The sequence below is a fragment of the Oncorhynchus clarkii genome, chromosome 10 (assembly GCF_045791955.1).
Source record: "Oncorhynchus clarkii lewisi isolate Uvic-CL-2024 chromosome 10, UVic_Ocla_1.0, whole genome shotgun sequence".
NCBI lineage: Eukaryota > Metazoa > Chordata > Actinopteri > Salmoniformes > Salmonidae > Oncorhynchus > Oncorhynchus clarkii.
The window spans coordinates 6,865,203-6,887,635 of NC_092156.1; the positions used below are offsets into that span (position 1 = coordinate 6,865,203).

The window sequence follows — 22,433 nt, forward strand, 5'->3', positions numbered from 1 at the left end:
GCAGATTTACATTCTCTCGTCTTCAGGAGATTTAATTATCTATTTACTTTACTTAGTCTGATCAGTGGAACAATTCTCATTATTAACAATGGGCTAAAATATAGGGTAATTACCGTGCTTCTCAGCAAAAACACTACTGTTATTCCCCACACTGATTTTAAGTTCTTCCCAGTTCTGCCAGTGTTATTGCATATTTTAAATCTGATATGCCTAATTGTGTCTTTGAAAATGAATGATGTGAGGCTGTGTATGTTTGCAGCCGTTCATTGACAGTTTTGAATAAGTCATACAAATATGTGTTGGATATTAAATCAGGAGGTGAAAATAGTGCCCCCTACCCTAATGAAGTTAACCTCCTGAAGTGTGGGCGAAACAGGAGGCAAAGTACCAGGGTTACCAGCTGGGTAAAGGTGAAGTTCGGACTGATGGACAAAGTGGAGTCCATCATGAACAGCCCTCAACCCAGAACCAAGACACAGGTGAAGTCCTTCCTAGGTCTGGCAGGTTGGTACCGGAGATTCATTCCGGGTTACTAGCTGGGTAAAAGGTGAAGTTCGGCCTCAGATGGACAAAGTGGAGTCCATCAGGAACAGCCCTCAACCCAGAACCAAGACACAGGTGAAGTCCTTCCTAGGTCTGGTAGGTTGGTACCGGAGATTCATTCCGCAGTTCTCGACCATCGGTGTCCCTCTGACCAACCTCACTTCAAAGGTGGCCACCAACCCTGTGAAGTGGACTGAGGAGTGTGAGGAAGCTGAAAAAACGACTGTGCTCATTCCCTGTTCTGCAGACCCCGGATTTGCTGAAGAGGTTTCTCGTGCAGGTGGACACTTCGGTTGTGGGAATTGGAGCTGTACTGGCCCAAGGGGAGCCAGGAGAAGAGCTTCCTGTGCTGTACCTGAGTCGAAAGCTGTTGCCCAGAAGAAGACAGGCTATGTGCACACTGCCCACAAAATGAGGTGGAAACAGAGCTGCACTTCCTAACCTCCTGCCCAATGTATGACCATATTAGAGACACATATTTCCCTCAGATTATACAGATCAACAAAGAATTTGAAAACAAACCCAATTGGGATAAACTCCCATATCTACTGGGTGAAATTCCAGTGTGCCATCACAGCAGCAAGATTTGTGACCTGTTGCCACGAGAAAAGGGCAACCAGTGAAGAACAAACACCATTGTAAATACAACCCATATTTATGCTTATTTATTTTCCCTTGTGTACTTCAACCATTTGTACATCATTGCAACACTGTATATATACATAATATGACATTTGTAATGTCTTTATTGTTTTGAAACTTCTGTATGTGTAATGTTTACTGTTAATTTGTATTGTTTATTTCACTTTTGTATATTATCTACCTCACTTGCTTTGGCAATGTTAACACATGTTTCCCATGCTAATAAAGCCAGAGAGAGAGAGAGAGAGAGAGGACAACGATGATGCAGACAAACGACAGGCTGTTTGCAGATGTAATAGATTTCAGTGTCTAACAAGAACATAATATAGATGAGGAGGGTGTGTGTGTCTGTGTCTGTGAAACAGATTTGTTTCCCTGATTCAAATGTAGATAGTAATTACTGGAGTGTGAGATACAGCATGCTAGATGGTGTAGATGTGTTGACAGCCAGCCACACAGCAGCCACACACACATAGACAGGGTGAGGGTGGATGGTTGAATGAAAGAGAGGGCAATCTCTAATGTATCTTGTTTCTCCCTCACAATGTTCAAGGCGTGAGAAAGTGTGAAACATTTTCTTGATGCATTTCAAGATGCATCAAGATGCACCGCCTGTCTCACAATTTCCTCTGTGTCTAGGATAAATGTTTGTGATCATCTGAGTGTGTGTGTGTGTGTGTGTGTGTGTGTGTGGAGATTCTTCACTCCTCTTCTTCCTCATCGTCATGTTCGTCATGGTGGTACCCGTTGCCACTTCCCTTCCTCATCGTCATGTCGTCAGGGTTTTGGTCTTGCTGCTGCCCATGATGACAGGAATGGAGATCTCTGCAGCCTTGATGGCCTGCTTGTTCAGAGGAGCCTCCACGGTCAGAACTCCCTCAGAGGACAGGGTGGACGTCACCTTCTCAGCGTCGGCCATAGGGGGCAGGCTGGAGCAGGAAGGAGAAGAGACCACAGTTCATGGATAAAGTACTGGACTGGAGGCAGACAGAGCTTTTAACTCTCGATATATCTTCATCTTATCTCCTTCATCTGATATTTTATTCAGATTTCCTGGTGTCTAAACTCTAGGGGAAACAGCACAGTCAGAATATCGTACAACCCCCACATACATTGGGAAGCTGTTGCCAATGGCTTTATGATCCAGGAGGATGGAGGAAGACGACTCGAGGAAGGAAGGAAGGAAGGAAGGAAGGAAGGAAGGAAGGAAGGAAGGAAGGAAGGAAGGAAGGAAGGAAGGAAGGAAGGAAGGAAGGAAGGTTGCTATTGGGTTGCTGTCTATAAAATAATTAATTGAGACATATTTTATCATTTTCTTTGAATGTAATTCAGATCAAATCAAATTGTATTTGTCACATGAGCAGAATACAACAGGTACCTTAGTATGAAATAATTACTTACAAGCCCTTAACCAACAATACAGTTTTAAGAAAAGTAGAGTTAAGAAAATATTTACTAAATGAACAAAAGTGATAATAAAAAATAAAGGAAAAAATTAACACAATAAAGTAACAATAACGAGGCTATATACAGGGGGTACCGGTACAGAGTCAATGTGGAGGTTATATACAGGGGGTACCGGTACAGAGTCAATGTGGAGGCTATATACAGGGGGTACCAGTACAGAGTCAATGTGGAGGCTATATACAGGGGGTACCGGTACAGAGTCAATGTGGAGGTTATATACAGGGGGTACCGGTACAGAGTCAATGTGGAGGCTATATACAGGGGGTACCGGTACAGAGTCAATGTGGAGGCTATATACAGGGGGTACCGGTACAGAGTCAATGTGGAGGTTATATACAGGGGGTACCGGTACAGAGTCAATGTGGAGGTTATATACAGGGGGTACCGGTACAGAGTCAATGTGGAGGCTATATACAGGGGGTACCAGTACAGAGTCAATGTGGAGGCTATATACATGGGGTACAGGTACAGAGTCAATATGGAGGCTATATACAGGGTGTACCGGTACAGAGTCAGTGTGGAGGCTATATACATGGGGTACAGGTACAGAGTCAATATGGAGGCTATATACAGGGGGTACCTGTACAGAGTCAATGTGGAGGCTATATACATGGGGTACAGGTACAGAGTCAATATGGAGGCTATATACAGGGTGTACCGGTACAGAGTCAGTGTGGAGGCTATATACAGGGTATTACGGTACAGAGTCAATGTGGAGGCTATATAAAGGGTATTGCGGTACAGAGTCAATCTGGAGGCTATATACAGGGTATTACGGTACAGAGTCAATGTGGAGGTTATATACAGGGAGGTACCGGTACAGAGTCAATGTGGAGGCTATATACAGGGGGTACCTGTACAGAGTCAATGTGGAGGCTATATAAAGGGTATTACGGTACAGAGTCAATGTGGAGGCTATATACAGGGGGTACCGGTACAGAGTCAATGTGGAGGCTATATACAGGGTATTGCGGTACAGAGTCAATGTGGAGGCTATATACAGGGTATTGCGGTACAGAGTCAATGTGGAGGCTATATACAGGGTATTACAGTACAGAGTCAATGTGGAGGTTATATACAGGGAGGTACCGGTACAGAGTCAATGTGTAGGCTATATACAGGGGGTACCTGTACAGAGTCAATGTGAAGGCTATATACAGGGTATTACGGTACAGAGTCAATGTGGAGGCTATATACAGGGTATTACGGTACAGAGTCAATGTGGAGGTTACATACAGGGAGGTACCGGTACAGAGTCAATGTGGAGGCTATATACAGGGGGTACCGGTACAAAGTCAATGTGGAGGCTATATACTGGGGGTACCGGTACAGAGTCAATGTGGAGGCTATATACAGGGGGTACCGGTACAGAGTCAATGTGAAGGCTATATACAGGGGGTACCGGTATAGAGTCAATGTGGAGACTATATACAGGGGGTACCGGTACAGAGTCAATGTGGAGACTATATACAGGGGGTACCGGTACAGAGTCAATGTGGAGGCTATATACAGGGTGTACCGGTACAGAGTCAATGTGGAGGTTATATACAGGGAGGTACCGGTACAGAGTCAATGTGGAGGCTATAAACAGGGGGTACCGGTACAGAGTCAATGTGGAGGCTATATACAGGGTGTACCGGTACAGAGTCAATGTGGAGGTTATATATAGGGAGGTACCGGTACAGAGTCAATGTGGAGGCTATATACAGGGGGTACCTGTACAGAGTCAATGTGGAGGCTATATACAGGGGTACCGGTACAGAGTCAATGTGGAGGCTATATACAGGGGGTACCGGTACAGAGTCAATGTGGAGGTTATATACAGGGGGTACCGGTACAGAGTCAATGTGGGGGCTATATACAGGGGGTACCGGTACAGAGTCAATGTGGAGGCTATATACAGGGTGTACCGGTACAGAGTCAATGTGGAGGTTATATACAGGGAGGTACCGGTACAGAGTCAATGTGGAGGCTATATACAGGGGGTACCTGTACAGAATCAATGTGGAGGCTATATACAGGGGGTACCTGAGCAGAGTCAATGTGGAGGCTATATACAGGGGGTACCGGTACAGAGTCAATGTGGAGGCTATATACAGGGGGTACCGGTACAGAGTCAATGTGGAGGCTATATACAGGGGGTACCGGTACAGAGTCAATGTGGAGGCTATATACAGGGGGTACCTGTACAGAGTCAATGTGGAGGCTATATACAGGGGGTACCTGTACAGAGTCAAAGTGGAGGCTATATACAGGGGGTACCGGTACAGAGTCAATGTGGAGGCTATATACAGGGGGTACCTGTACAGAGTTAATGTGGAGGCTATATACAGGGGGTACCGGTACAGAGTCAATGTGGAGGCTATATACAGGGGGTACCTGTACAGAGTCAATGTGGAGGCTATATACAGGGGGTACCGGTACAGAGTCAATGTGGAGGCTATATACAGGGGGTACCGGTACAGAGTCAATGTGGAGACTATATACAGGGGGTACCGGTACAGAGTCAATGTGGAGGCTATATACAGGGAGTACCGGTACAGAGTCAATGTGGAGGCTATATACAGGGGGTACCGGTACAGAGTCAATGTGGAGACTATATACAGGGGGTACCGGTACAGAGTCAATGTGGAGGCTATATACAGGGGGTACCGGTACAGAGTCAATGTGGAGGCTATATACAGGGGGTACCGGTACAGAGTCAATGTGGAGGCTATATACAGGGGGTACCGGTACAGAGTCAATGTGGAGACTATATACAGGGGGTACCGGTACAGAGTCAATGTGGAGGCTATATACAGGGAGTACCGGTACAGAGTCAATGTGGAGGCTATATACAGGGGGTACCGGTACAGAGTCAATGTGGAGACTATATACAGGGGGTACCGGTACAGAGTCAATGTGGAGGCTATATACAGGGGGTACCGGTACAGAATTAATGTGGAGACTATATACAGGGGGATCCGGTACAGAGTTAATGTGGAGGCTATATACAGGGGGTACCGGTACAGAGTCAATGTGGAGGCTATATACAGGGGGTACCTGTACAGAGTCAATGTGGAGGCTATATACAGGGGGTACCGGTACAGAGTCAATGTGGAGGCTATATACAGGGGGTACCGGTACAGAGTCAATGTGGAGACTATATACAGGGGGTACCTGTACAGAGTAAATGTGGAGGCTATATACAGGGGGTACCTGTACAGAGTCAATGTGGAGGCTATATACAGGGGGTACCGGTACAGAGTCAATGTGGAGGCTATATACAGGGGTTACCGGTACAGAGTCAATGTGGAGGCTATATACAGGGGGTACCGGTACAGAGTCAATGTGGAGACTATATACAGGGGGTACCGGTACAGAGTCAATGTGGAGGCTATATACAGGGGGTACCTGTACAGAGTCAAAGTGGAGGCTATATACAGGGGGTACCGGTACAGAGTCAATGTGGAGGCTATATACAGGGGGTACCTGTACAGAGTTAATGTGGAGGCTATATACAGGGGGTACCGGTACAGAGTTAATGTGGAGACTATATACAGGGGGATCCGGTACAAAGTCAATGTGGAGACTATATACAGGGGGTACCGGTACAGAGTCAATGTGGAGGCTATATACAGGGGGTACCGGTACATAGTCAATGTGGAGACTATATACAGGGGGTACCGGTACAGAGTCAATGTGGAGGCTATATACAGGGGGTACCGGTACCGAGTCATTGTGGAGACCATATACAAGGGGTACCGGTACAGAGTCAATATTGAGGCTATATACACGGGGTACCGGTACAGAGTCAATGTGGAGACTATATACAGGGGGTACCGGTACAGAGTCAATGTGGAGGCTATATACAGGGGGTACCGGTACAGAGTCAAAGTGGAGACTATATACAGGGGGTACCGGTACAGAGTCAATGTGGAGACTATATACAGGGGGTACCGGTACAGAGTCAATATTGAGGCTATATACACGGGGTACCGGTACATAGTCAATATTGAGGCTATATACAGGGGGTACAGGTACAGAGTCAAAGTGGAGGCTATATACAGGGGGTACCGGTACAGAGTCAATATTGAGGCTATATACATGGGGTACAGGTACAGAGTCAAAGTGGAGGCTATATACAGGGGGTACCGGTACCGAGTCAATGTGGAGGCTATATACAGGGGGTACCGGTACCGAGTCAATGTGGAGGCTATATACAGGGTATTACGGTACAGAGTCAATGTGGAGGCTATATACAGGGTATTACGGTACAGAGTCAATGTGGAGGCTATATACAGGGGGTACAGGTACAGAGTCAATTTGGAGACTATATACAGTGTGCTCCCCCATATTCATGGTATTTGTAGGTTTGACTCCAGTTTCATAGTATGTGTAGTGTTGACTCCATATTCATGGTATGTGTAGTGTTGACTCCAGATGCATGGTATGTGTTGTGTTGAATCCATAGTCATGGTATGTCTAATTTTGACTCTAGATTCAAGGTATGTATAGGGTTGACATCAGATTTATGGCATGTGTGGTGTTGATTCCAGATTAATAGTAATGTATGTGTCGTGGTATGTGTAGTGTTGACTCCAGAGTTATTGTATGTATAGTGTTGACTCCAGATTCATTGTAATTGTAGGGTTGACTCCAGATTTGTAGTATGTGCAGTGTTGACTCCAGATCCATGGTACTCTATGTGTAGTGTTGATTCTAGATTCATGGTATGTGTAGTGTTGACTCCAGATTCATGGTATGTGTGGTGTTGACTCCAGATTCATGGTATGTGTGGTGTTGACTCCATATTCATGGCATGTGTGGTGTTGACTCCAGATTCATGGTATGTGTAGTGTTGACTACAGATTCATGGTACTGTATGTGGTGTTGACTCCAGATTCATGGTATGTGTGGTGTTGACTCCATATTCATGGTATGTGTGGTGTTGACTACAGATTCATGGTACTGTATGTGGTGTTGACTCCAGATTCATGGAATGTGTTGTGTTGACTCTAGATTCATGGTTGGTGTAGTGGCCCCTGGATGGTGGTATTGTGGAGCTCTTCTTACACGGAAGAGAGCTGTACTGTGCCGGTGATGCTTCGCTCAGCCTTCCACTACACTCAACCATTTAGAGGCTTGACCAATCAACCCTCTACTGGGTTGACCAATCAACCGTCTACAGTCTTGACCAGTCAAACATCTACAGGCTTGACCAATAAACCCTCTACAGTCTTGACCAATCAACCCTCTACAGTCTTGACCAATCAACCGTCTACAGGCTTGACCAATCAACCCTCTACAGTCTTGACCAATCAACCCTCTACAGGCTTGACCAATAAACCCTCTACAGTCTTGACCAATCAACCCTCTACAGTCTTGACCAATCAACCGTCTACAGGCTTGACCAATCAACCCTCTACAGTCTTGACCAATCAACCGTCTACAGTCTTGACCAATCAACCCTCTACAGTCTTGACCAATCAACCGTCTACAGGCTTGACCAATCAACCCTCTACAGGCTTGACCAATCAACCCTCTACTGGCTTGACATATCAACCGTCTACAGGCTTGACCAATCAACCGTCTACAGCCTTGACCAGTCAACCCTCTACAGGCTTGACCAATCAACCCTCTACAGTCTTGACCAATCAACCCTCTACTGGCTTGACCAATCAACCCTCTACAGTCTTGACCAATCAACCGTCTACAGGCTTGACCAATCAACCCTCTACTGGCTTGAAATATATCAACCGTCTACAGGCTTGACCAATCAACCGTCTACAGCCTTGACCAGTCAACCCTCTACAGGCTTGACCAATCAACCCTCTACAGTCTTGACCAATCAACCCTCTACTGGCTTGACCAATCAACCCTCTACAGTCTTGACCAATCAACCCTCTACTGGCTTGACCAATCAACCGTCTACAGTCTTGACCAATCAACCCTCTACTGGCTTGACCAATCAACCGTCTACAGGCTTGACCAATCAACCGTCTACAGCCTTGACCAGTCAACCCTCTACAGGCTTGACCAATCAACCCTCTACAGTCTTGACCAATCAACTCTCTACTGGCTTGACCAATCAACCCTCTACAGTCTTGACCAATCAACCCTCTACAGTCTTGACCAATCAACCGTCTACAGGCTTGACCAATCAACCCTCTACAGTCTTGACCAATCAACCGTCTACAGGCTTGACCAATCAACCCTCTACTGGCTTGACCAATCAACCGTCTACAGGCTTGACCAATCAACCGTCTACAGGCTTGACCAGTCAACCCTCTACAGGCTTGACCAGTCAACCCTCTACAGGCTTGACCAATCAACCGTCTACAGGCTTGACCAATCAACCCTCTACAGTCTTGACCAATCAACCGTCTACAGTCTTGACCAATCAACCGTCTACAGGCTTGACCAATCAACCCTCTACTGGCTTGACCAGTCAACCGTCTACAGGCTTGACCAATCAACCGTCTACAGCCTTGACCAGTCAAACATCTACAGGCTTGACCAATCAACCCTCTACAGTCTTGACCAATCAACCCTCTACTGGCTTGACCAATCAACCCTCTACAGTCTTGACCAATCAACCGTCTACAGGCTTGACCAATCAACCCTCTACTGGCTTGACATATCAACCGTCTACAGGCTTGACCAATCAACCGTCTACAGCCTTGACCAGTCAACCCTCTACAGGCTTGACCAATCAACCCTCTACAGTCTTGACCAATCAACCCTCTACTGGCTTGACCAATCAACCCTCTACAGTCTTGACCAATCAACCCTCTACTGGCTTGACCAATCAACCGTCTACAGTCTTGACCAATCAACCCTCTACTGGCTTGACCAATCAACCGTCTACAGGCTTGACCAATCAACCGTCTACAGCCTTGACCAGTCAACCCTCTACAGGCTTGACCAATCAACCGTCTACAGTCTTGACCAATCAACCCTCTACTGGCTTGACCAATCAACCCTCTACAGTCTTGACCAATCAACCCTCTACAGTCTTGACCAATCAACCCTCTACAGTCTTGACCAATCAACCGTCTACAGGCTTGACCAATCAACCCTCTACAGTCTTGACCAATCAACCGTCTACAGGCTTGACCAATCAACCCTCTACTGGCTTGACCAATCAACCGTCTACAGGCTTGACCAATCAACCGTCTACAGGCTTGACCAGTCAACCCTCTACAGGCTTGACCAGTCAACCCTCTACAGGCTTGACCAATCAACCCTCTACAGGCTTGACCAATCTATCGTCCACAGGCTTGACCAATCAACCCTCTACAGGCTTGACCAATCTATCGTCCACAGGCTTGACCAATCAACCCTCTACAGGCTTGACCAATCTATCGTCCACGGGCTTGACCAATCAACCCTCTACAGGCTTGACCAATCTATCGTCCACAGGCTTGACCAATCAACTGTCTACAGGCTTGACCAATCAACTGTCTACAGGCTTGATGGATTTTAGTTGTTGACAAAATCAACGTTAAAAGGAGTCCGAGTCAACTTAATCTCTGAAGCAAATGGGAGAGACATTTATTATTTTGTCCAGTTATTGACAGAGGCTCTACGTCATATATTTTTTTTTACGATTCCTATTTCGTCATGGTGACAAATTGTAACAGCGCATCATGCAACAGTGTATTTATTTATTTGTTGCACAGTCGTCCAGGTTCTTTGACAACAGTGCAGTTTTATTGCTGTTGATGTCACTTACGTGTATTTCCTGGTGAAGCATCTGGACACGAATCCATGTTCGTCCTTCCTCTCCTCATGCTTGCCTGTGGACACACACACACACACACCGGTCTTAGCACTCTCTCACACACCGGTCTTAGCACTCTCTCACACATCGGTCTTAGCACTCTCTCACACACCGGTCTTAGCACTCTCTCACACACCGGTCTTAGCACTCTCTCACACACCGGTCTTAGCACTCTCTCACACACCTGTCTTAGCACTCTCTCACACACCTGTCTTAGCACTCTCTCACACACCGGTCTTAGCACTCTCTCACACACCGTTCTTAGCACTCTCTCACACACCGGTCTTAGCACTCTCTCACACACCGGTCTTAGCACTCTCTCACACACCAGTCTTAGCACTCTCTCACACACTGGTCTTAGCACTCTCTCACACACCGGTCTTAGCACTCTCTCACACACTGGTCTTAGCACTCTCTCACACACCGGTCTTAGCACTCTCTCACACACACACACACACACACACACACACACACACACACACACACACACACACACACACACACACACACACACACACACACACACACACACACACCGGTCTTAGCACTCTCTCACACACCGGTCTTAGCACTCTCTCACACACCGGGGACTGCAGTCACTTTATTGACCACGCCCAGCTCATCCAGAGTTTGTTTGAGTAAGAACACATGCTCTCTCTATGTGTTGCTGTTGCCTCTCTCTCTGTCTGAAAGTCCCCCTGATACTTCAACATTATCAAGGGAGCTACTGGTTCACTCTTTAGGAGTGACCATCTGTTCTGTTTTACGAGGGGCTGAGAATAGAAGTCATGCCCCCCCCCTCCCTGTCCCCCTTGCCTGGTGTCGGTACCGTTTATCCATGTCCCCTTTGACACGTTACACGTTACACGCTACACGCTACACGCTACACGCTACACGTTACACGGAGGCGCTAACTCAACCTCTTAAGGATCCGCCCCTTTTTTGTCCATTTTGTTGCCTAAAATGACTTGCTTTTTTGACTGGTTTTTAAACCAGGTCCCTACATGCCAGGCCTGAAATACTGCCCTGTTACCTCACAGCATATCTGTTTGTTATGACGACAGCTGAGCTGCTGAAAGGAGTGTGTCACAGGGACCTGTCCCCCTTTTCCCACAGGACCACAACACCGAGGAGAGAGGGTGTGAAAGGACCTTTAAACAGGCCTTCATCAACACTGGGGAGAGACTGTGACATTACCTTTAATAACCAGGGCCTTTAACCAGGGCATTAAACCAGGGCATTAAACCAGGGCCTTTAACCAGGGCATTAAACCAGGGCTTTTAACCAGGGCCTTTAACCAGGGCCTTAACCCAGGGCCTTTAACCAGGGCCTTTAACCAAGGTCTTTAACCAGGGCATTAATAGTAGTTTTAGTTCCTAGCTACCCACAAAGTAAGTAAGGGAATATATTACATGTAAAGATGAAAAAGTGTTGTTTGAAGTCCAATCTAGAGTTTGTACACCATTACCCTCACTGTCCATCTATGACACAGTAACACCTCACTGTCCTCTGTGACACAGTAACACCTCACTGTCCTCTGTGACACAGTAACACCTCACTGTCCTCTGTGACACAGTAACATCTCACTGTCCTCTGTGACACATTAACACCTCACTGTCCTCTGTGACACAGTAACACCTCACTGTCCTCTGTGACACATTAACACCTCACTGTCCTCTGTGACACAGTAACACCTCACTGTCCTCTGTGACACAGTAACACCTCACTGTCCTCTGTGACACAGTAACACCTCACTGTCCTCTGTGACACAGTAACACCTCACTGTCCTCTGTGACACAGTAACACCTCACTGTCCATCTATGACACAGTAACACCTCACTGTCCTCTGTGACACAGTAACACCTCACTGTCCATCTATGACTCAGTAACACCTCACTGTCCATCTATGACACAGTAACACCTCACTGTCCTCTGTGACACAGTAACACCTCACTGTCCTCTGTGACACAGTAACACCTCACTGTCCTCTGTGACACAGTAACACCTCACTGTCCATCTGTGACACATTAACACCTCACGTACTAAGCCAAGTGAAACACTAAGTGTACTTGGCAGTGTTTAGTAAGTGTGACGTCTCATGTGACTCGATCATTAAATGCAGGTCATTTATATATGTACCCGCCAAAATAAAGGAAACACTTGAGTAAATGAGGGACATAGTAGGTGTTTAGGAAATGAACATCCCATCATGCTTTGGGTCGTCGATAAAAACTTTGAAAGAGGGGTCTCAAATGAGTGTGTGTGTGTGTGTGTGTGTGTGTGTGTGTGTGTGTGTGTGTGTGTGTGTGTGTGTGTGTGTGTGTGAGTCAGTCAGTCAGTCAGTCATTCACTAGATCTCAACCCAATTAAACACTTAACACGTAAGATTCTGGAGTGACGCCTGAGACAACGTTTTCCACCACCTTCAACAAAACATCAAATCATAGAATTTGTTGTTGAAGAATGGTGTCACATCCCTCCAATAGCGTTCCAGACACTTGTAGAATCTATTCCAAGGTGCATTGAAGCTGTTCTGGTTGGTGGTAGACCCTATTAAGACGCTTGATGTTGGTGTTTCCTTTATTTTGGTAGTTACGTGTGTATACCCATTGAAACACATGGGGACTGTTGCATGGAGAGTTGGCCAGCGTACTAAAACAAGGTTCTCTCTCGTTAAAATATCAATACGCACTAAAATCACCCGCAAAGCTGATTTCAATTGTAACCATCATTGGCCAGTGGCCACCAAAATTATCACTCCATTGTCCTGATTTCATGGCCGGTGCCAGAATGAACCAGTTGGAAGGGCATTTGACTTCCATCGCTGTCAAACGTTTTCAAGACTATTTCGGCCTCTGGTGGGTGTTATTACTGGAACAAATGAATCTTGTTTTTTACTAACGGCGAGGCCAGACTTACAGAGACAGCGATAGAAAACAGATATAGAGATAGAGGCAGACAGAGATAGAGACAGACAGAGACATAGACAGATATAGAGAGACAAAGAGAGACAGAAGCAGAGAAAGCCAGAGACAGAGACAGACAGAGACAGACAGAGACAGACAGAGACATAGACAGATATAGAGACAGACAGAGACAGACAGAGATAGAGACAGAGATAGAGACAGACAGAGATAGAGACAGACAGAGACAGACCGATAAAGAGACAGAGATAGAGACAGACAGAGATAGAGACAGACAGCGACATAGACAGAGACAAAAAGAGACAGAAGCAGAGAAAGCCAGAGACAGAGACAGACAGAGACAGACAGAGACATAGACAGATATAGAGACAGACAGAGACAGACAGGGATAGAGACAGACAGAGATAGAGACAGACAGAGACAGACAGAGACAGACCGATAAAGAGACAGAGATAGAGACAGACAGCGATAGAGACAGACAGATAAAGAGACAGACACAGAGACAGACAGAGACAGACAGAGATAGAGACAGACAGCGATAGAGACAGACAGATAAAGAGACAGAGACAGACAGAGACAAACAGAGATAGAGACAGACAGCGATAGAGACAGACAGAGATAGAGAAAGAGACAGACAGAGACAGAGACAGAGACAAATAGAGACAGTTAGAGCCAGAGACAGACTGACAGAGACAGACAGAGACAGAGACATAGCCAGAAACAGACACACAAAGAGATCTCCAGATATGAGCTACTCACCAGTGATCTCCACCACACCATCCTTGGTCTTGATCACCAGCTCCTCAGGGGAGAAGTGGTTGACGTCCAGAGTGACCTTCCAGGTCTCCTGGGTCTGCTTGATCTCAGACATGCCAGAGCTGAGCTGGCGGGAGAGGGCAAGGGCGTACGATGCTGCCCCAGCCTGAGCCATCATGGGGGCCTGGGGCATCACCGCGGCCTGGGGCATCATGGCAGCCTGCATCATGGCACTATGCAGGGGGGACATCACAGGGCTCTGGGGCATCATGGAGGGTATGAATCCAGCAGTGGACATGTCAGGGCTAAGGGCAGATGGGCGAATGTAGCCGGGCCAGTGGGTGCTGGGGAAGGTGGGGAACTCCTCAGGGAGGGCCGGCATGCCGAAGGCCTGGTCAAAGAGCCGGCTGCCCTGGTAACAGTCACGGAAGGGGTCCCAGCTGGGGGTGCGGAGCAGGCTGAAGGGAATATGTCTCTCTGTCATGGTTGCTGGAGGAAGACGAGTAGTACTGTACCAGTAGAAGAGCTGTGGGCTGGCTGACTGGCTGACTGACTGGCTGGCTGACTGGCTGGCTGACTGACTGACTGACTGGCTGACTGACTGACTGACTGGCTGACTGACTGGCTGGCTGACTGACTGGCTGACTGGCTGACTGGCTGACTGGCTGACTGGCTGTCTGACTGGCTGACTGGCTGACTGGCTGACTGGCTGACTGGCTGTCTGACTGGCTGACTGGCTGACTGGCTGTCTGACTGGCTGACTGGCTGACTGGCTGTAGATGACTTTGGTTGGTCTCTCTCAAACTTCCAATGAAAGTGCTCCTCGGCCGAAGGCTTTTATGCACACAGCAACCGCCCACCTCTCGTCAACACTTTCACTGGCCCTCCCTTCTCAACCCCTCCGCCCTGTCCCCCCCCACACACCTCCCTCAGCCAGATATTTATAGAAGGAACTAGAATGTCTATTCATGGCAGATGTAGCACTAGAATGGAATCTAAATCCAAGGACCTCCCATCGACCAATCGAACACAGCTGCCCAGCACTTTGTTTCACCCCCTCCCTCCCTCCCTCCCTCCCTCCCTCCCTCCCTCCCTCCCTCCCTCCCTCCCTCCCTCCCTCCCTCCCTCCCTCCCTCCCTCCCTCACTCCCTCACTCCCTCCCTCCCTCCCTCCCTCCCTCCCTCCCTCCCTCCCTCCCTTTCTTTCTCCCTGTCCTGCCAATTGTAATCCCCACTCCAAGCTCACTCTAGCCATGACACAGGGCTAGAGGAATCTGAGAGTCTGCTGTAAAGCAGACAGCCCTGCTCAGCAGGTCTACAAGCATAGCGGGGAGATGTAAATATACCGTTGCTAACACACAGGCTGGTAGAGAACAGTACGTTATGTGACAAGCCAGCCACTTATGTGTAATTAGCAGCTATACATTAAGAACGCACACTGGAATCCTAGGAGCTCAAACAAGCATAACAGAATAGACACCCACACCCACACCCATGCTTGCATACAATACATGTTATGTTGTAGTTGTTTGGTGTGATAGGAGATAGTCCTGACATGGAGGAATGGAACGAGACCTTAGTTAGACAGGTGTTGACGCTGACAATGTCATGTAGAACATACAGTTGAAGTCGGAAGTTTACATACACTTAGGTTGGAGTCATTAAAACTTGTTTTTCAACCACTCTACAAATTTCCTGTTAACAAACTATAGTTTTGGCAAGTCGATTAGGATATCTACTTTGAGCAAGACACAAGTACATTTTTTAATAATTGTTTACAAACAGATTATTCCATCTATAATTCACTGTCTCACAATTCCAGTGGGTCAGAAGTTAAAATACACTAAGTTGACTGTGCCTTTAAACCGCTTGGAAAATTTCAGAAAATTATGTCATGGCTTTAGGAGCTTCTGATAGGCTAATTGACATAATTTGAGTCAATTGGAGGTGTACCTGTGGATTTATTTCAAGGCCTACCTTCAAACTCAGTGCCTCTTTGCTTGACATGAAAATGAAAAGAAATCAGCCAAGACCTCAGAAAAGAACGCCTGAAGGTACCACGTTCATCCGTACAAACAATAGTACGCAAGTATCAACACCATGGGACCACACAGCCATCATACCGCTCAGGAAGGAGACGTGTTCTGTCTCCTAGAGGTGAACGTACTTTGGTGCGTAAAGTGCAAATCAATCCCAGAACAACAGCAAAGGACCTTGTGAAGAGGCTGGAGTAAACGGGTACAAAAGTATCTATATCCACAGTAAAGCAAGTCCTATATAAACATATCCTGAAAGGCCGCTCAGCAAGGTAAAAGCCACTGCTCCAAAACCGCCATAAAAAAGCCAGACTACAGTTTGTAACTGCACATTGGAGAAATGTCCTCTGGTTTGATGAAACAAAAATAGAACTGTTTGGCCATAATAACCATTGTTATGTTTGGAGGAAAAAGGGGGAGGTTTGCAAGCCAAAGAACACCATCCCAACCGTGAAGCACGGGGGTGGCAGCATCATGTTGTGGGGGTGCTTTGCTGCAGGAAGGACTGGTGCACTTCACAAAATAGATGGCATCATAAGGATGGAAAATGATGTGGATATATTGAAGTAACGTCTCAAGACATCAATCAGGAAGTTAAAGCTTGGTCGCAAATGGGTCTTCCAAATGGACAATGACCCCAAGCATACTTCCAATGTTGTGGCAAAAAGTACGACAAAGTCAAGGTTATCAGAGTGACCATCACAAAGCCCTGACCTCAATCCAATAGAAAATGTGTGGGCAGAACTGAACAAGTGTGTGCGAGCAAGGAGGCCTACAAACCTGACTCAGTTACACCAGCTCTGTCAGAAGGAATGGGACAAAATTCACCAAACTTATTGTGGGAACCTTGTGAAAGGCTACCCAAAACATTTGACCCAAGTTAAACAATTTAACAGCAATGCAACCAAATACTAATTGCGTGTATGTAATCTTCTGATCCACTGGGAATGTGATGAAAGAAATACAAGCTGAAATATATAATTATCAAATCAAATCAAATGTATATATGCATTCTTACATCAGCTGATATCTCAAAGTGCTGTACAGAAACCCAGCCTAAAACCCCAAACAGCAAGCAATGCAGGTGTAGAAGCATGGTGGCTAAGACAAACTCCCTAGAATGGCCAAAACCTAGTAAGAAACCTAGAGAGGAACCAGGCTATCAGGGGTGGCCAGTCCTCATCTGGCTGTGCCGGGTGGAGATTATAACAGAACATGGCCAAGATGTTCAAATGTTCATAAATGACCAGCATGGTCAAATAATAATAATCACAGAAGTTGTCGAGGGTGCAGCAAGTCAGCACCTCAGGAGTAAATGTCAGTTGGCTTTTCATAGCCGATCATTAGGAGTATCTCTACCGCTCCTGCTGTCTCTAGAGCGTTGAAAACAGCAGGTCTGGGACAGGTAGCACGTCCGGTGAACAGGTCAGGGTTCCATAGCCGCAGGCAGAACAGTTGAAACTGGAACAGCAGCACGGCCAGGTGGACTGGGGACGGCAAGGAGTCATCATGCCAGGTAGTCGTGAGGCATGACACTAGGGCTCAGGTCCTCGAGAGAGAGAGAGAAAGAAAGAGAGAATTAGAGAGAGCATACTTAAATTTACACAGGACACCGGATAAGACAGGAGAAGTACTCCAGATTTAACAAACTGACCCTAGCCCCCCGACACATAAACTACTGCAGCATAAATACTGGAGGCTGATACAGGAGGGCTCAGAAGACACTGTGGCCCCTATCTCTACAATTATTCTAACATTTCACATTCTTAAAATAGAGTGGTGATCCTAATTGACCTAAAATAGAGAATTTTTACTTGGAATAAATGTCAGGAATTGTGGAAAAACTGAGTTTAAATGTATTTGGCTGAGGTGTATGTAAACGTCCGACTTCAACTGTATAACTCCTCTCTGTCTCCTCTCTAACTCCTAACTCCTCTCTGCCCCCTCTCTGTCTCCTCTCTAACTCCTCTCTGTCTCCTCTCTGCCTCCTCTCTGTCTCCTCTCTGTCTCCTCTCTGTTTCCTCTCTGTTACCTCTCTGTTTCCTCTCTAACTCAACAACAATCAGTGTCCTTGGTCCTTGGACCTCCAGTCTGGCGTCAATCCCGATCAACAGATATGAGTTTAAAATACAGCATAGTGTCTAGTGAATAAATCCCGTGACACTAATGAGTGTCACAAATATGAAGGCTCAAATCATGTGAATAACAGTAAGGGGAAATACAGAAATATGCTAAGCATTGTGTTAATTAATCTTAAGTGAATATTAATGTTATTCATCTTAAATATCATCTTAAATATAACTTTGATTTAAAGCATTGTTATTCCACCAGCAAATACAACAACAAAAAAATCTGGAAGAAGGACAGTTTTGGCATGCACCTTCCAGTGCTCAACCTATATTACGGTAAGTTCATAAAATATCAGACTATCCTCGGTATCTCTCCACTGACTGTGTCTAAAAACTGTTCTCCTTCAGGTTACAGATTACTGTGGTCCTCACATGTGTCTCAGCTTGGCAGTATGTTTATTCAACTTTTATTTTATCATGGAGTCATACTGAGACCAAGGTCTCTTTTACAGATGAACCCTGAATTACATACATTACAGAAAATACACACATGCAAATTGAAATCCAAAATGCAAGCAGAAAGAAAAAACAGTCATTAAACATCTCTATCAGCTTTCTACCAAAACATAAAATGTAAAATGTTTTAAGGATTTTTTCACAAATAAGGTGCAAGAAACTAAACTCTGATTTACTCAGTAGAGACCAAAGGAATTTCCTGAAACAGGGTATGGAAACTCAAATGTCTAAAGTTAGCCAAGACAATGCAGTTGTGGCTTAGGGACAAGTTTCTGAATGTCCTTGAGTGGCCCAGCCAGAGCCCGGACTTGAACCCGATCGAACATATCTGGAGAGACCCGAAAAATGCTGTGCAGTGACACTCCCCATCCAAACTGACAGAGCTTGAGAGGATCTGCAGAGAAGAATGGGAGAAATTCCACAAATACAGGTGTGCCAAGCCTGTAGCGTCATACCCAAGAAGACTCGAAGCTGTAATCGCTGCCAAAGGTGTTTCAACAAAGTACAGAGTAAAGAATCTGAATAGTTACGTAAATGTGTTTCCATTTTTTAAAATTACATTTGCACAAATTTATAAAAACCTGTTTTTGCTTTGTCTTTATGTCTTTATTGGGTGTAGATTGATGAGGGGAAAAATAATTTAATACATTTTATATTAAAGCTGTAACGTAACAAAATGTGGAAAAAGTCAAGTAATCTGAGTACTTTCAGAAGGCACTGTATGCTTAAATCATAAGAGTTATTTTTATGCACTCTATTGGACAAAATGTTCTTAGTTTTATCTGCATTCAAAACTGACTTCAAGTCAATAAAGTTTTTCTGTAATACAATGAATTCAGACTGTAGTTCAGATAGAGCCTGGTCAACCGTGGAGGCAATAGCATACACAACAGCATCGTCGTCATACAAGTGCAGGTTACAATATTTTACGGACAAGTCGATATTGTTTATGTAAAAAGTAAAAAGTACAGGACCCAGAATCGACCCTTGCGGGACACCTTTTATAGTATCCAGGAAACCTGATTTAACACCACCAGTAGATACACATTGAGTTCTATCTGTCAAGTCATGTTTAAACCAGTTACATGCAGCCTGGTCAAGGCCAATTGAGGAAAGCCTCTAAATTAGCAGTGAGTGAAAAACAGTATCGAAAGCCTTTGACAGGTCAATGAAGAGGGCAACACAATGATGCCTTTTATCCACACAGTTAACCATATCATTAATAACTCGGGATGCAACAGAATTAGTGCTATGACCTGATCTAAAACCCTGACTGATGTACATTAATATACTGTATACTGCAGATCTACATGCCCTATGAAGTAATGAAGGACCCAGGGTTGGGATAGGTCGTTGGCATACGGTACCTCACAACCTTCGTCTTTGCTGAATCAGCATTGTCACGCACATGACTGTTTCTCCATCTTGTCTGAGGGTGTTGTTGAAACATAATAGTGTCTCTTCCAACGAGCAACACTGGATGTTCTATCACAATAACTCTGCTGGATTGCAGTCAGTATTCTATCACATTAACTCTGTGGATGGCAGTCAGTATTCTATCACAGTAACTCTGTGGATGGCAGTCAGTATTCTATCACATTAACTCTGTGGATGGCAGTCAGTATTCTATCACATTAACTCTGTGGATGGCAGTCAGTATTCTATCACATTAACTCTGTGGATGGCAGTCAGTATTCTATCACATTAACTCTGTGGATGGCAGTCAGTATTCTATCACAGTAACTCTGTGGATGGCAGTCAGTATTCTATCACATTAACTCTGTGGATGGCAGTCAGTATTCTATCACATTAACTCTGTGGATGGCAGTCAGTATTCTATCACATTAACTCTGTGGATGGGTCAGTATTCTATCACATTAACTCTGTGGATGGCAGTCAGTATTCTATCACATTAACTCTGTGGATGGCAGTCAGTATTCTATCACATTAACTCTGTGGATGGCAGTCAGTATTCTATCACATTAACTCTGTGGATGGCAGTCAGTATTCTATCACATTAACTCTGTGGATGGCAGTCAGTATTCTATCACAGTAACTCTGTGGATGGCAGTCAGTATTCTATCACATTAACTCTGTGGATGGCAGTCAGTATTCTATCACATTAACTCTGTGGATGGCAGTCAGTATTCTATCACATTAACTCTGTGGATGGCAGTCAGTATTCTATCACAGTAACTCTGTGGATGGCAGTCAGTATTCTATCACATTAACTCTGTGGATGGCAGTCAGTATTCTATCACATTAACTCTGTGGATGGCAGTCAGTATTCTATCACATTAACTCTGTGGATGGCAGTCAGTATTCTATCACAGTAACTCTGTGGATGGCAGTCAGTATTCTATCACATTAACTCTGTGGATGGCAGTCAGTATTCTATCACATTAACTCCACTGGATGGCAGTCAGTATTCTATCACATTAACTCTGTGGATGGCAGTCAGTATTCTATCACATTAACTCTGTGGATGGCAGTCAGTATTCTATCACAGTAACTCTGTGGATGGCAGTCAGTATTCTATCACATTAACTCTGTGGATGGCAGTCAGTATTCTATCACATTAACTCTGTGGATGGCAGTCAGTATTCTATCACATTAACTCTGTGGATGGCAGTCAGTATTCTATCACATTAACTCTGTGGATGGCAGTCAGTATTCTATCACATTAACTCTGTGGATGGCAGTCAGTATTCTATCACATTAACTCTGTGGATGGCAGTCAGTATTCTATCACATTAACTCTGTGGATGGCAGTCAGTATTCTATCACATTAACTCTGTGGATGGCAGTCAGTATTCTATCACATTAACTCTGTGGATGGCAGTCAGTATTCTATCACATTAACTCTGTGGATGGCAGTCAGTATTCTATCACATTAACTCTGTGGATGGGTCAGTATTCTATCACATTAACTCTGTGGATGGCAGTCAGTATTCTATCACATTAACTCTGTGGATGGGTCAGTATTCTATCACATTAACTCTGTGGATGGGTCAGTATTCTATCACATTAACTCTGTGGATGGCAGTCAGTATTCTATCACATTAACTCTGTGGATGGGTCAGTATTCTATCACATTAACTCTGTGGATGACAGTCAGTATTCTATCACATTAACTCTGTGGATGGCAGTCAGTATTCTATCACATTAACTCTGTGGATGGGTCAGTATTCTATCACATTAACTCTGTGGATGGCAGTCAGTATTCTATCACATTAACTCTGTGGATGGCAGTCAGTATTCTATCACATTAACTCTGTGGATGGGTCAGTATTCTATCACATTAACTCTGTGGATGGCAGTCAGTATTCTATCACATTAACTCTGTGGATGGCAGTCAGTATTCTATCACATTAACTCTGTGGATGGGTCAGTATTCTATCACATTAACTCTGTGGATGGCAGTCAGTATTCTATCACATTAACTCTGTGGATGGCAGTCAGTATTCTATCACATTAACTCTGTGGATGGGTCAGTATTCTATCACATTAACTCTGTGGATGGCAGTCAGTATTCTATCACATTAACTCTGTGGATGGCAGTCAGTATTCTATCACATTAACTCTGTGGATGGGTCAGTATTCTATCACATTAACTCTGTGGATGGCAGTCAGTATTCTATCACATTAACTCTGTGGATGGCAGTCAGTATTCTATCACATTAACTCTGTGGATGGGTCAGTATTCTATCACATTA

The 22,433-nt window shown here is 45.3% G+C and overlaps 1 protein-coding gene across 1 annotated transcript; it reads right to left on the reverse strand.

Moving 5' to 3' along the window:
- Nucleotides 1-1,820: 1,820 nt before the first annotated feature.
- LOC139417956 (heat shock protein beta-1-like) lies at nucleotides 1,821-14,891 on the reverse strand. Its single transcript, XM_071166979.1, is given in 4 exon segments — nucleotides 1,821-1,967; nucleotides 1,970-2,114; nucleotides 10,370-10,433; nucleotides 14,101-14,891. Coding segments are annotated over 4 exon segments (771 nt in total). The 5' UTR covers nucleotides 14,582-14,891; the 3' UTR covers nucleotides 1,821-1,886.
- Between the last annotated feature and the right edge of the window lie 7,542 nt (nucleotides 14,892-22,433).